At 42.2% G+C, this 16,536-nt stretch overlaps 1 protein-coding gene across 11 annotated transcripts in view; it reads right to left on the bottom strand.

The window, feature by feature from the left end:
- Positions 1-16,536, bottom strand: part of Dab1 (DAB adaptor protein 1) — a 1,082,808-nt gene that overhangs the window by 115,768 nt on the left and 950,504 nt on the right. For all 11 annotated transcript variants that reach the window (XM_063236576.1, XM_063236569.1, XM_063236573.1 and 8 more), the window contains 2 exons: positions 14,599-14,738; positions 9,259-9,357 (listed from right to left, as the gene is read on the bottom strand). In XM_063236576.1, the coding sequence (XP_063092646.1) occupies positions 9,259-9,357; positions 14,599-14,738 (239 nt within the window). The remainder of the gene's footprint in view (positions 1-9,258; positions 9,358-14,598; positions 14,739-16,536) is intronic.

Raw genomic sequence — 16,536 nt, forward strand, 5'->3', positions numbered from 1 at the left:
GGAAAGGAGGATGTCCTGTCATTTGCAACAATATGGATGAACTTGGAACGCATCGTATGATATAAAATTAGCCAGCCCAAAAGGCAAATGTTATACACCCTCATTTACATGTGGAATGTAAAAACACTGAATCCACAGAATCAGAGAATGGAATGGTAGTTCCTAAAGGCCAAGTATGCTAGAGGAAACTGGGTCGATATTAGTTACAGGACATAAACTTTCTGTTAAACAGGAAGGAAGTTCAGGAGAAAAATGCACAACCTGCTATGACTCCAGTCTAGCTGATGCTGAAGTGTGTTTCCTTCTGGGTTCCCTTCTCTACCCACAGACTGGATCTTCCAACAGGGACACACAATTGCCTCTGTCTCCATCCTGTTCCTCCATTAATCAAGTAAGACTAGACTCACATTGCAGAGGAAGGGACAAAAGTCACACATCAATCTTAGAGCACAGAAATTTCTGTCCTAGACTACTGTCCATAAATGGGGGCTCATTCCTCTCCTCGCAAAAATCATTCACTCTACCTCTAAAGCTGCCCACAGCATGTGCCTCCCTCCACCCTGTGAAGAAAGGCTCCAAGGTTCTGAATGGTACAGGCTTTCCAGGTGTTTGCCTTCCCGGGAGGCCCACGTGCTTGAAGTGAACTCATGTCTCTCCTCCTGCTAATCTGTTTATCGTCAGTTCATTTCTCACACTCAAACACTGAACCTCAACAGAGGGTACTTTTCTCTCCTCCAACAATAATTCATGACAATGAACATATTGGAAAATTGGTAACAGTAGATTTTAAATGTTCTTGCCACTCTGCAGTGAATACATACCTCAAAACACCATGTGCATGATAAAAAAATAATTAATTTGTGTCTTTCAATTAGAAATACTTTTGAACAGAAAGATTACTTTCCATCCACATAGCCTGGGAGAGCAGACCCAAAGCAAGGGCAGGTATTCAACCTATGCCCCTCTGCGAAATTGCCTGCTCCACTTCCAGCCAGGGCTGTATGGACAGGCAGGGTGCACTGCTTCCTGGAGGAGGGAATGCATAATGGGCGTAGTTTAACACAGCCCTTGTTCTGGAGAAAGGCTTGGGAAATGGCAGCTGTTCTGTGTTGCCACTGCTTTCATTGATATCACTGGACTCGGAAAGATGATGGGATGCTCAGTGGGGGAAGGAAAACCAAGACACTCAGGCTGGAGGGGTCATCTTAAACAAATAATGGCAGCTGGATAGAGCATGGTGCACACTGAAGCAGCAAGACAAAATTCCCCACAATGCTCCCTGGTTGGCCACCTACGGCTAGGCAGGCTGTGCACTGCACAGTCAGAGTATTGTTATCAAGCATGCACATTCTTATTGCAACAGAGTCCCAGAAACGGGAATAGGGCCTTATTCTATGTTACGCAAGGCATTTTAGGGGCTAAAGGTGGCTGTTTACTCGCTGAGCTGACCTCTGTGTGTACCCAGTGCAGCTGCAGGCCCACTCTGCACACAGAAAAGCCACCAAGGCTGCCAAGGGGATGATTCAGTGAGAACTCTCTCTGTGGACCAACAGTCAGATATCTCAGTCTCCCTTTGCCAACAGCAGCCACATCCCCAAATACCCAACACCGCACTCTGCCTGCACTGACCCCGCCAGGCCCTTCCCCCTCCTAGGCTACAGTGAGATTCCTTACACTTCCTTTTGCTGCCTCTTGACCCCCATTTCTCTACCTTCCAACCTGTGCATCTTTGAGGCTCAGCCCTTTCTTCCTAAATCATTGTAAGGTTTTATTTTTTTTTTCAGATGGAAGAAACCATTTCTCCTGAACTGCCACGCTCATTTCATATCTTTCTCTCATTATATTCATTATTCTTTAAAAGTATAGGTATCCACATATGTCTCATTTCTTCCCAGACTACACATTTCCTACATGAAGGGAAGCTGTAGGCTGGTTCATCTCTATTCACCAAGTAAAATATGCATTTCGCATAATAAGCACTTGTGGAATGAATGGACAAACGAACAAATCGATTAAAATGATGAGGTGGCCTTGACAGGTTCTCAGTCAACCTTAACTAACCCCCAACATCCTTTAATGCCAGATATTTTACAATCTTGCTTCTATTGTCTGGAAATAATTATATGATCTACCTATATACACGGAATTGAAGCTATGCACAAATCAAAATATCCTAATTATAACACAAAGGAGAAATAAAAAAATAGTCACTGATTTAAAAAGTAATGTGGCTTTCTATGTATAAATACTTAGATACAGCAGAAGAACACAATGACACAGTCATACGTCTCTACTTCTGTGTGCTGAATGAACGGTTTAAGAGAGCATTTAACTCAATGTAGTTGACAGCCTTTCTATGTATTTGAGACATTATTAAAGACATACAAAACAAACAGAAACCCAGTGAAAGCCAGCACTCCCACAAAGCAGACTGAGCTGAGTTGAGGAAGACACTCCAACATGAATAGCACCCCAGTGCGGTGGTTCCCCCAAATGATGAATGGTCTCGATGACAGCCTAACAAAACAAATTGCATCTTCCTTGTGGTTTAGTTGCATTTCTGAAAATTTGGTGAATGCTTACTAAAAAGACCTGCTTGCAGTATTAAGTGTGAGATTCAGATAGTCACACCTTTGTATGTGATGCTCTGAAACCTTTTGAATTTGGCACTCAAAACATTTTGATTACATGCGCTTTTCCCCAGTTCTCACCACCTGGTTGGCTCTCAGTGGCAGGCTAGAAGCCACCTGTGTCAATGGCCTGGTGACTTGCCACCCTTTCTAGCCAAAGCAATGTGTTTAGTCCTTGTGGTTTTTGTGCTTATTATGCCTCTCCGGACCAATAAAGGATAAGTAGCAAGGTCCCACTGTACAAACAAGTTTTTCACTTACATTAATGTCTGGAAACACATTTGAAAGTCACTCAGCAGAGGAAAGCATCTCTTGCTGTGTAAGCCTGTCCTGAAAACTGCAGAATGTCCAGCAGCTTTGGTTGCTAACAAATCCCTGCACTCTGCCTCCCTTACATGTTGTGATTACCAAGAATGCCTACATGGATGTCTTAAACACACTTTAGGTAGACAGAACGAGTCAAGTGGAGAACCTCTGGGGCAAGAGAAAAAAAATCTCAGAAATGACTACATTTGAATTTGAGTTCCATTTCCGCTACCTTGGGCAAGTTACCTAAGCCATGTGTACCCCAACTGACTTATCCACAGAAGAATAAGAGTGAGACCTCCAAGAACTGTCAGATTCCAGCTACGTATTTCACAGGGTACTTATTGGTGAGTCACCAGTGCCAGTCCATTGGACATGAGGACACCAGTGACCAAGGGGTAACCAAGCTCCAGCTTCCTCCCCTCAAATCATGCCCCAACATGCAGCTTGACCTAAAGGAAGGACACATTCATTTTGGTAAGATACAACCAGCATGACATGTGGCTTTCTCTGTCAAATAAATTATTAAATCAGTCCTAAAATTTAGGCGTAGCCATTGCATTTAAAGCGCAATCACCCATCTATGATGAGGGATCTCTAGCCACTTGCTGTCTCTCACTTGGTGCTATGCCCTACTTATTCTGGTATCTTTGCTGGTTCTTAATCATGAAGTCATTGTATTTCTGATGCAGTGCAGGTTACAGGGAATCTGCAATGTGCGAATCACTGTGCTAAGTGATTAGACAGCAGTGATGAACACCAAAAGACAGGCCCTTATTTATCTGTATTTACAGAGGTGCTCAGTAAATATTCCTGAAAGCATGAATGAACGAGCACACATATCTTCCTTTTTCAGATATCTGTGCATTCAGAAACATTGTCTTCTCCAACTTTCCTGATCTTTCTCCAGTTTACTTTTCCACTGTCAAGTCAGGGCACCCTCTTCTGTAAAAATTCTCAGGAATGCTCTGGGTGGAGCTGGATCGCAATCCCTGAGCATGGACACCTTTATTCATACCTGTGTTTGTGCAGCTGTCAACCCACATTGTGAGTCTGGTTTTATCACTAGACTATGGATGCCTCAGGACCATCTTTAAAAGCCCAGGACAGAGTAGCATATGGCATGGAAAGCACACAATCCACAATTGCTGGATGACATGGGGGCAGCCTGTCATTCTGTCTCCCAGGACAACCTGTGTAAGGACAGAGTCCCAGCTGTGACTCTGCCTCTCTGTCTTCAACGAGCAAAGCTCATCAGAGTGGAACCGAGGACAGGGGCAGCCAGAGATAATGCTGAATGTTCTGGAATATGTACAAAAGGAAGTCATTTATAAAATTAGTGTATTATTATCAGTGACCCTTCTTAACATCAAGAATTTGTTACTGAGTGTTGAAATCTAGTCCTCTTATTAGCTGTGTTAATTTGAGTCTCAGATTTCCCCTCTGCAAAATGGTGACAATAGTGGCATCTACTTCCTGCCAAACAGGGAGGTACAAATCTATAATCCAAGCACTCCGGGACACAGAAGCAGGATTACAAATTTGAGCCCAGACTAGCCAAGCATCTTCATAACTTAAAAACACCCTGTGTCAAAACAAAACAAATAAATAAATAAATATGCTTGGGATATAACTCTGTGCAAAGGCCTAGTTTAGAAAAAAAGCATTTACTTAATAAAATTGTAGCACATTTAGAATGGTATACTTAAGAGACCCAGAAACACGTTAGCACTTTCAAACAAACAGGAGAAATCCACAGGTGAATCTGGAAATAAAGACACTGCAACATCTTGAGAAGCTGATAAAAACCCTGCCTTCCATGCCAAGAAATAGCGGTACCTCTAGGGTCTTGCGGTATTTATGCTTTCATATGCCATTAAATGCTAACATTTCTAAGGACCAAAACTGTAAATGATGACAGATGAGAATCAGCGAGGTTTACTGCACAGATAGGGGATTGGGGGTGGAAGGTCTGTTCTGAGTTATAACCAGGTCAGGGGCATACCCAGAGCCTGTTTCCTCATTTGGGAAATGAAAATGACATCAGCTCAGTCTTGCTGTCAACTGGTCTGGCCTGAAGATCTAAGAACACTTTACTATGAAAGCCTTTGCTACTCTTTCTAATCACACAATGGCCACAAAAGTGTGACATTTTCTGTGTTCTCACTGATATGTTGGATAGACTGGTAATATCTAAGGATCTGAAAATACAAACAGCTTTCAATATTAGCTTATTCTGTGCAACATGCTAATAATAAAACAAAATTTTCTCATACAAGGATTGGGATCAAGAGTTCTTTGAAATTCAAGACAGGGTGTAAATTGCTGCAAAGGGTCTCTTTAATTGGGATCAAAACATTTTTGACAGCTTTTGGATTTTAAAATTCTAGCTATTGTCACGTTCTGCAAATGTTTCTTTTCTCAGCTTTTAAAAAAAGTGCAGTCAAGCTTGAGCAAAAATACCATAGACAAGATAAACAACTAAGATTTGTCATTTGGAATGACAAAGACCTAGTTTTCCATTTCTTTGATATTGAGAGAAAAACACTTCACTTAGATTTCCTTCCTGAACAATTCAGTCAGTCCCCTGCCGGGCAAGGACAAAGGTTCAGTAAACTGTTTCTGCTCATAATCTCCCACCAAGGGTTTTCAAATAAAAAACATCAATACACAGTACTCTAAGTCAAAAGCAGAGTCTTAAAATTCTCATCCCAGAAATCAACTTAGGTTGATTAACACATTACCCACTACCTGACTCCCTTCAATAATATCCCATCTTCTGGTTTGATTTCCCCAGTGATGGTGAACTCACTCACACAGAAATCTACCCTCTCACTAGTATCTCTACTATAGAAGTTTCTACTGGGGCAGTTCCAGTTTACCAGTGATCTGATAGGCAGAGATACTGAGGTAGAGATACTGAGATACAGTATCTCTGCCTATCAGATCACTGGTAAACTGGAACTGCCCCAGTAGAAACTTCTATCAACAAGTCCGGGTTCCATTCCTCAGAGTTCCACAGAGCAGTCAGCTCCTTCTATTAGACAACTCTTTAGAGTTTCATCATCTCTACTTCAAATTTAAACAAATTCAATCCATCTGACCATTTCCAGAGTACTTGTGTTGAGGCATATAACAAGCTAAGAAGCTCTGTGTTACAGAGGCCCAATGTTAATCAACAGAACTAAGAGTAAATTAAGCCAGACAGAAACATTTAACTGCCTCTTTCCTGATTTTCCACCAGGGATCTAATGTTTTATCCACCATGCCAAACAGTTCTAGGAAGAAATAAACTGACATCAGTTCAGTCTTGCTGTCAAGATTAGTAGCCATACAGTCCAAAGTTATGCTCGAGGTTAGATGGCATCTCTGGGGGGCGCAGCATCTGAGTCATTCCCCTTTGAGAGAGGAGGTAAAGGTAAAAAATGTGAACCAATTCTGTGCATTAGTTAAAACCTAGATGATTAGGACTTTAATTATCTGGGCACAGCCTGCGTGATGGTGGGGCACACATAGCCTGAACCTCAGCCTCAAACAATATAAACCACCAGACACCCTGTGGCCTCGCTTCTGCTTCGTCCTTCCAGCTATGCCAGTTGTCATGGTGATAGACAGGGCTGGAGCTGAGAAGGGGCTGGAGATGACATCCTCACACTGGGACGTATAAATCATTGTGAAAGGATCTCCCCGTTAGGCCTGACCTGCCTTCCTTGGCCTTCACAAGGGAGCTAAAGGATCAGTAGCGCTCTCCATGCCTGTGCACAAAGCTCACCACCTTCTGTGCATCATGGGATCCCTGATGTCCTATCTGCATCAAGGAGACTTGGCCCAGCATGGTCCCCATAGCTCACTGCTTTTGTCCTCTTGACCAAGATACTCCTTGACCTGCCAAGATCTTTTTGAAAACTATGCACAGGTCTCCAAAATGTAATCTTTCCAGGAAAGGGAACTACTACTTCCCTATTTCTGAAACCATATTTTGATGAGCTTAGGTGGGGCCAATTTTCTACCAATGCTCTGTTACCCTTCTAAACACCCTTATACTATGCACGTGCAGGGAGCCCCATCTTTTCAAGCAAAATGACATTGATTTTTGGTTTAGGCCAATCTGACATTAAAGTGCTAGTCTGCCTCCCCCAACTTTGGGTTATATTGTAAATATTTTTTAAGTCTTCTGAATATTATGACGGTTTGACACCTTACAAAAACCTTTTTGACTAGGGATAAACCATCCCTCTCAGAGCTAGCTAGTTATTAGCCAGGGTCTGTCTGGATCCATGTCTATGACAGGCAAAATAACCAATCCAGAGCCGACCACTTCCACCTCGCCCCCATCCATTAACCATCCTGCAGCCAGGTGCCTGAACCTGGAATTACCCTAGCCCAGACCTAGAAGAAAGCATTCAATCAGCCAATCCTGGCTGTCCACCCTGCCCTTCTTGTGTTTCCTGTGGAAACTCCAATTCAGGCCATGGTCCTGGGGGCTCTAGTTTCATGCCTGTCTTTTGCCCTGAGGACCCTGGTGGCTCCTGCACCCAGGAAATATTAGTAAAGTAGGCTTTGCTTTTAACTGAGCCTCGCATATGTCCTCTGTTATGGCAGTACCTGACTGATTTCCTCATAAAAACCATGTAACACAGGGAGATTTACAACATCAGTTTTCCAAAAAGATAAACAGCATCATGGATGTGCAAAATGACTTGTGGGCCAGGCTGCATGGCTTCTGATCCTGTCTCTACCCACCACTTATGCTCAGCAAGGTAAGCAAACTTTTCTGACTTTGAGGCCTCTAACTGTAGAGTAGAGGAAACGATACCAGCACCACATGGGTAACTGTAAGGACTAAATAGCCTGACACCTATGGAGGGTTTTACATGCCTGGTACATAATGTACACTTGGTGAGGCGGCTGGGTTTTCGGTGGAGTGCATCTCCCTAGTGTTCCTGGGTCAGAGGCTTGGTCTTCAGTCTGGTAGTGTTAGGAGGTGGTAGGGTTTCCGAGAGTTCTGTAGGCCCATGGCAGGAGGTCTTCAGAAGGGATACGAAGCCCTGGCTCCTGGCTTTTTCTTTTGAGATATGACTTTTCCCTCCCACATATGTTCATACTGTTAGAGGGCTGCCTCTATTATGATGCTTTTGCATCTTACCAAAATCTTTTTGACTAGGGATAAACCATCCCTCTCAGAGCTAGCTAGTTTTTAGCAAGGATCTATGTGGGTCCATGTCTGTAATAGGCAAAATAACCAATCCAGAGCCAGACCAATTCCACCTGGCCCCCATCCTTTAACAATCCTGCAGCCAGGTATCTGAACCTGGGTTTACCCTGGCCCAAAGCCAGAAGAAAGCATTCAAATCAGCCAATCCTGGCTGTCTACCCTGCCCATTTGGGCCTCCCTAATGCTAAGTGTATGCTAGGATAAGCTAATGCTGGTGCATGCCTTTGAACTCCTAGAGCTGCAAAAGATTTCAGTCTCTTTCCTGGATAACGTTGGTCCATTTCAGTGTTTCACTACAGGAGCAGAAAACCAATGAATAGAATCTCATTCTTGTCTCCTAGAACTGATGAAAGCATGAAACAATTTAAATGACAAAGACGAATCTCATATATGGGAGGTATGCAACAAACTACATAATTACTAGCTACTTTTTGCTGTAAAATACATGCAAAATGTAGCTAAGTTACTACGTTTAAGGGTACAGTTTAGTGGCATTCCGTGATTCACTTTCCATTGGAAAAATCACCATCATCCTTCCCACTAATTAGTACGACCTACAGTGTCAGGTGAGCTCTGGGGATGAATTTGGAGTTTATCGCAGAAGTGACCACTTCTTTGGTGAGTTCAACAAATATATTGGTCTTTACATTTCCTGATAGTACAGAGATAGACTTTTTTATGACAGAGAACTCTATTTAATTTTTTGGATTATAGCAACTGCAACATGCTACAGGTTATGTTCCATACAGTCTAGATGCTTTGACCAAGTCCAAGGACATATGTGTGTCCCTGTGTAGGATGCATACCATCAAAGATGCCAGCACACCAAGAAATACAACTTCAACTGTCACAACAGCCCTGCTCTTGAAAGCCCATCAATCTCCCATTAAATTACCAAGTTGATGTGACACTTTTATCACAATTACACTATTAGAAGCACAATGCAGTTACGCTGTGGCCAAGTCACCAAAGAGACTTGCTTTGAAGGATGATCATACTTGATCAAGGGTGTCAGTTGCTTCATGTGTTTTTACGCTTGTTTGATATCCCTGCCCACAGAGAAGATGTTTTAAGGGCACATCTGTCAATGGGTTCAATTTCACTTACCCCTGTCTTTTCATCAAAGATTTTGATTCCTCCAAAGGAGATGGTTAAAAAGATTTTCTGTTTGTGTTCTCCTTTGGAACGAGCGCCAGCAACAACACCCTGTTGAAAGAAAGGACATGACTTTTACTTTAGTGTTTTCATTCCCTCTGGCCACAAAGCATGTCAGGTATCATCAACCAACATCACTAATCATGTGTACACCTTTCCCTTTGCTCTTCTGTGTTTTCTGCAGTGTGCTTGCATCCGGAAGGGTGAGGGGTAACCCTCTCCCTCACTGGACACAGTGGAATGGACAATCTGTTCTTTTACTCAGTGGATTCTAGAAGCCTCAATATGCAGTTTGCTTTTAAATTCACTGTGTATGCCTTGGAGGAGCCAGGAGGATGATCAATGTATGTCTTTGGAATCCCAGACATAATTCCTGCTTCAGGTCAATGACTCCACCTAACTTTCTGAAATGAGGCAGCACACCGATCTTCACTGACCACCTCAGCCATCTCATGTATTTACCAGCTGACCTCGTTTGCTGACACAATGAAATCTTGGCTGTGATTGGAACTTTGATTCTTTTAAGGGGCCCAGTGCTGAGAACTGAGCCCTGGCATGCAGCAGGCACACAGCAAAAAGATGAACTTCCTTCTCTGGGTAGTAACTCAGAGAAAAGGTCAGATGTCAACTTTAAGAAAACCCCAGAAGGATGAAATCTGTGTTTGCAATGGTTGATACAATGTGTCAACTTGAGAAGTTTAGGAGTTTAACTAAATGACTCAGCTGGGGGCCACTTTGTAAATATCTTCCCTCTGTTAAGAGGAGGGCAAGAAGACGGTGTGGGTACTAGACTCACCCTAGGAGGTGGTAGCTTGCCTACAATATAAGGGAGGAGAAGAGGCTTGCTCTCCCCTTTGCCCTTGTTGCTTTTGCTGTCTTCTGCACACTGAACAGCTGTCCCTCAGCATGGCACTTTGCCTTGGAGCCAGCTAATTGCGGACTGAAACCTCCACAAACTGTAAGCTAAATAAACCTTTCCTTCCTTAATTTTCCAATTTGCAAGGACAGAAAAGTAACAAACACAGTGTTCTCTGTGGATCTGAATAAAATGACATATGCTACACCTCTACCTCACCAACCTTTAACCTCAGGTTTCAAGACAGAGTAAGTAGCCCCTTGCATAGTCTAAATGCCTTCTTCCAAATCCATGGGTTGACACTTGGTTAACAAGGAGAGAAGATTTAGAGGAGGGGCTTTGGGACATAATAAAATCACAGAAACAAAGCCCCAAAGGTGGGACTGGAGTACTCAGAAAAGCACTTGAGAAAAAGTTTAATTATTCTCTTATCTGCTACTTCTTATTTTGCCATGTAAGGACAGAGTTCATCCCCTCTGGAGAACTCAGCAACAAGGCACCACTTTGGAAGCAGAAAGATGGGACTCTCACCATAAATGACTCTACTGGTGCCTTGATCTTGGGCTTCCCAGTATTCAGATCTGTAAAGAAATAAATTCCTGTTCTCCTTACATTATGTACCCTGGGTTCTTCATTATGGTACAAGGTGTATGTGGGTCCTGTCCCAGGACAGACTAAAAGAGCCCCTCATGAGGAAAGAGAGTACTAGGAGGACTGAGTCAGAGGACACTGGAGTCCCTTCTTCTAAATACCATCCCCCTCCAACACATGCTGGACACACTGGGGACGGGGCTGCACCTTTGGGCAGGATGAATAGCTTTAAAGTCTTCACCTCCAAGGGAGGCTTCACAGTCTCTGGCTCACAGACTTTCTGTGGCATCAGCTAGCAATGCTTTTTGGAGCATGGTAGCCCAATGAATACCGAGGCCAATCTATGCTTGCCTGTTTCAAGTAGCTAGGGAACTCCCTGGAAGAAAAGGGTGGTGCATGAAAGGAATGGAAAGAATCCCTGGCATATTCTTAGAGCATCTGTGCTTGGGGCTGTTGGTGTGCGCTTCACACAAAAAGTGAGATACTGTGTGTGCTGTTACCTTTGGGGAAGTAAATGTCCATTCTGATTAGGCACATTTATCTTCTAAGACAAGACTCTGTTAAGCTGCATGGTGGCTCAGCAGTCCTGTCACCACAGCATTCCCAGAGCTCTTTTCCCAAGATAAGTCACTGCACTGTGCAGAAGTAACAGAGGTCCTCAAGGCAGTCCTGGGCGTAGCTATACAAGGTGTATGTGGGTCCTGTCCCAGGCACAGTATTGGGCGCCTGACCTAGTACATCACCATGATAAAGTAGAATCTGAGGAATCAGACATTTACTTGGATGGCTACTATCCGCCAGAAGTTTTCTTACATGCCATATAATTTAGACCATATGATAGTCTCAGGAATTAAGAACTACCTCCTTCCTTTCACCAATGAGTCAATGGAAAGTCAGGGGTCAAGTGATCTCAATAAACATAAAGGTGCAAGTAGGTTCCAGAAGTGGAATTCAGACAGTCATCTTTTAGATTCTAAAGTAAGAGTCCTTCTACTATTACAGTTTTTCACAGAGCCTTTACTGAGAAACAGTTTTTTTTTAAAACCAACTATGCAATGTTTGTCCAAATGTTTCCCAAAATAGCTAGGTAGGGTCACTAGCTTTCCTAACTCCTTGGTGAAGAGGAACTCTATAATGAGAGTACTCGACATCTCTTACCACACGGTGCAGGGAGCACTTAGTACATAATAATCATTGTTACTTGAACTAATATTGACATTATTAAGCAACAGGATGTGCTAGGCACTGGGTGAAATGATTAATGCAGGCATTCCTAAGGGAGTCACAAGTGAACATGTTTCAGTGGAGAAATTTAAATCTAGAGAAAACGTCAGGCAGGCCAGTGAGGATTAATGGACTGCTCTATCTGGCTCAGGGAATGCTATATGAATCAGTTAAAATGACACATATGAAAGGGCTTTGAGATGACTCACATATGGTGCATACTCATGATGTTACGACCCTGACCTCATGGAACAGGTGAGGCATGAGTGTTAAACATGAAGACAGGAAACCGAAGGATGTTGGTCCAGAAAGCCCTATGTAAGCAATCTGACCTCCATGATCAGCCCTCTATTTATTTGGCTTAACTTTATTCTAAACTTCATGTTTCCTACTTTAAAAAGGGAATGCAAACATCTTTGTCCTGTTTTATGCCCCCAAAGCCACTGCAGACTGCACTCCCTGTATCCTGATCTTCCTTTCCTTGGCTTCTAGTGAGTTCCAGCATGCAAGACAGAGACAGGAGAAAAGAGGATAGGAGGAAGACATCAGGGGAATTTTCTTTACTTCTTTCTCAATACTGATCTAACTGCGGTGGCTGACTTTTCCTCCCCCTCTTCTATGCTATTTTTGCAATCTTTTCCTAGATGGGGTAACAGAATCTGGTGGATATTAGACCGGGTGCTTTATCACCCTGTTTGCCATCTTACCATTTCCTACATTTGACAGTGTTTCCTTTATTAAAGTGCCCTCATCTGACCTCTGCAGGGGGACTCTGTGTCTATCAAGACTCTGACCAAAACTCTATGATAGTGAAGCTTAACTGTCAATTTGATTGGGTTGGGAGTCACCTAGGGGATTTATAAAGCCCATTTTTGGGTGTTTCTGAATAGGTCATAGAGGAATAAACTTGGATACATATTTGGTTCTTGGCTCTTTCTTATCTGCCACTCTTTCCAACTTGCTGTGCCTCGGGGTGTCATGAAGGGAACAACTCGCCTCAACCAAACCCCTCCATCATGTTTCAGCTTGGAACCAGCTAACCATGGACTGAATCTTCGAAAACTGTGAACCAAATCAAATCTCCTCCTTTAAGTGCAGATGTTGGGTATCTTGTACATGCAACCAGAAAGTTGATTACTGCACCAGATGTCTGTATAAGCCTTTCAGGTACTGTCTTTAAGAGATCTTGTTGTGCGTCTCAGTTGCAATTAGCCAATGCGTCTGAAAGGTGACTATTTCAGAGGGCAAAAATGTGTGGTTATTAAGTAGTAACTCAACGGCAGACTATTAAACTAAGTTGGGGAGTTATACTAAATTAAGTGCAAATACAAAGCAGTTCTGGACGTCCTCTTTTGTGAGTATCTTCAATTGTACCGTCAGAGCTGTGTCAATGTCCTGAATTCATTCAACAAGTTTATTTTTCACGGTCATTTTTACTTTGGGAAGGATTCAGAAGTTTCCAGTCCCAGTGAATCAGGGGTCTGAAGACATGTCATAATATTTTCACAAGCTGTCTTTCCTTTGGAGGCACTCTGCAGCGGCAGCCCCATTTTTGAAAACACCCAGTAGAGGAAAACACTCAGGAAGAGCAATTCCAGAGCTGTGTCAGAAAGTGGCAAGAATAATGGAGTAAGAATGTTTGAAGAGCGGGAGAATATTGTGAGGTGGATGAAAGGCAATGTGTCTTTTACAGTAATGAACTGCTTTATTTAAATATTCGCCATATTCACCATGCATTTTGATCACCACTTATATAGGTATAGATTATGCACAAAATATTGACATTATTTTCATTGTGACATTTTGGATTGTTTTGGTTTTCATCCTTACACTTCTGCATATTTTCAAAATAATTTGCAATGGATACAAGTGAACTCTATAACCAACAAAACCTATTATACAAGATTTAAACATGTAAAATATTTTCAGTCTTTTTACTAAGTTATTTGCTTTTGTAGTACTTTAAAATCACTTAAAATAGATGACAAAATATGGGATCAAATAATATTTTTGGATACTTTAGGGCTTTTCAATAAAATAATATCTTTTTTATATATTTAAACATTAATTTCTTTCTTAACATTTTCAGTGAGGTTTCTTTATAGCATTTACAGACATCATAAATATCTTTGTGATATCTCAAAATTCCAGTATCTATATATTACCTTAAATATTATGATATTATTTTCCCTTAATTTTTACGAGCTTACACTCTACTTATACAAATTATAGAAATGAATAAAGTCATCTTAAACTTTAACGTATTTTATCATATAACAAAATACATAAAATTATTCAAAAACAATGATAACAATTTTACAATGTGGGTCTAAACAAGTTGATGATGATTTTGTATTTGATAGTTTTGTTTTTGAAAGGTTCACTCAGGAAAGATAAAACTAAAGATGATACAGTCAAAAATATAAAACAAGACCGAACAAAACACAGTAGCTGCTCAATCGCTCTTTTTTCAAGCGGTAAGTACACAGGTGACTCAACCACGGATCAAGTGACTTGCCAATAAATAGATGAGGTTATTTCCATAGTAATGGCAGTCACCTCTTTGCCTTCCTCACAGTAAACCAGAGACAGTTAGTTACAATGAAAAGTGTGCACAGCACCTTGAGTTTCATCATGGAATCTTGACATAACTTGTCTCCTCGAGCGGCGGAAACTTCATCAATCCCAATCAGTTTGGCTTTGTACCGGACCCCTTCACCTTTGAATCTCTTTATCAAAGTGGCTTCACTGCGATCCTGACCTGGAAACACAAAAAGGCAGATTCAGATACAAGGCTGCACAGGCCTCACTGCCTGTAAGAATCCATTGCTCCAAGAGTCATTCTGCTTCTACCTCTGTTGCAGTAAGTCAGTTCACTGGGCATGGGAGAAAAAACAGTAATATTCCTAGAAGTGAGTTGTGGCTCTATCCATTTAAATCCTGAGTAAATTATTTCTCTGTGAGTCTCAAGTTACTTAGGAAGAAAAAAGTTAAAAATAATCACCCCAGTTGGATAGTAAGATAAATGACAATATATGCAAAGCATTTAATGTTGTGTTTGATCCACAGCAGGTATTCAACCAGTGATAACCACCTACAACATACATGTTCAAAAGTCTTGCTGAACCATGATATTTGCTGGTCCAGTATTTCCAGCATTTAAAAGACTCTCTTTGAGCCCAATTCCATGAGCGACTTTGCCGTGAAACTTGAGAGTGACTACTTCGTTTTGTGGCATGACAATGAATAAAAGATGGTTTCATGCTGCTCTCTCCTGCTATCTCACATGCGTAGAGAAACAGGCTTCCATGCTACTTGGCATTGTGCTGTCCACATCTTGCAACAGGGTCTCCCAATACCTATTACCATAATAGTTTGCTAAGAGACATGAGCCCAGAGTTCACATATATCCACAGGAAGTAAGGGCCATAAAGTTACTGTGACTTCCACAAGTGCTTCATGCCAGGTATTTTGTAAGTCTTACATGCATGCTTCAGAACAACCAAATCATTTCTCCGGAGATAAAGGTGGTCAGGCTGCTTCTCCAAATTCAGATCAGAAACAGGATGAGTTCATAGGAATTCGGTCCTCTCTCTAGCCTCCACACACTGCTAGTCAGAGGCCTACGGCATTCATGGTTCCTAAAACCTAGATCCCTCAGAGCTGAGAGTTGGCTCTCACGATATCATTTGCTCCTATCCTGATTTTTTCTTTATTATGCTTCTCCAGGTGGTCAGAAACCTATAGCTCAGGTCATTGGAGTCAAAGAGCCCACTTCTCTCTACCTACATACATTATCTTATATGCAGATCAAGGCATTCCTTGAGGGTAGGGCTGAGAATCATCTGAGCACATGCCTAAAACACACAGAAAAGTCCCAAACCAAACCAAACACCAACAAAAAACAATGGCAATAGCTAGCCATAATGTAGTGCTTTTTTTACCCACAATATATGGCTTTCACTTCATTCATTTATCCCTTCATCCTTTGCTGAGTGCCTCTTCTTGTGCCAAATGCTGTACTCATCGTCAATACATGAAGGAGACAAAACCTCAAGCTCAAGTTTTGGTGACTGCAAATAAAATGCAGAGTGCATTATTTCACACCTGTAAGGTTTCCCTTCTAAATCACCTGCCTGGCTGAGCCCTAGGTCCTTATCTGCTGAACGAGGACCACTTGGTCCTCTGCGGGTCCTCTGTGGACCATCTTTCTGTGCGGGTACCATATGATGAATAACTTCAGTGGGAACCCGTGTGAATCATGCATTCCTCTCATGGGAAGCGTTGTGCAACCAGTACCTGAAACCTCTGCGAACATCCCAGGAAACAGAGTCTCTGGAAGTTCCATTGATGGAGAAAGGCAGTTCCAGAGGAGGGATATCTGCAGGGCCAGGCCTGGACACGTGGTCCTCAACTCTGGGTTATCACTTTTATCCACTGGACCCTCTTGGGCCTAGTACATTGAAGCCTTTGATAGTATTTCACACAGCAAACAGATACTGAGATGATTATAGTCTCAGAGATGAGTCAGAGATGAGTGCTGAGAACATCTGTCATGA

Source organism: Cavia porcellus, unplaced genomic scaffold, assembly GCF_034190915.1.
Source record: "Cavia porcellus strain 051 isolate PalLab524CR breed Dunkin Hartley unplaced genomic scaffold, mCavPor4.1 scaffold_25, whole genome shotgun sequence".
In the NCBI taxonomy this organism is placed as follows: domain Eukaryota; kingdom Metazoa; phylum Chordata; class Mammalia; order Rodentia; family Caviidae; genus Cavia; species Cavia porcellus.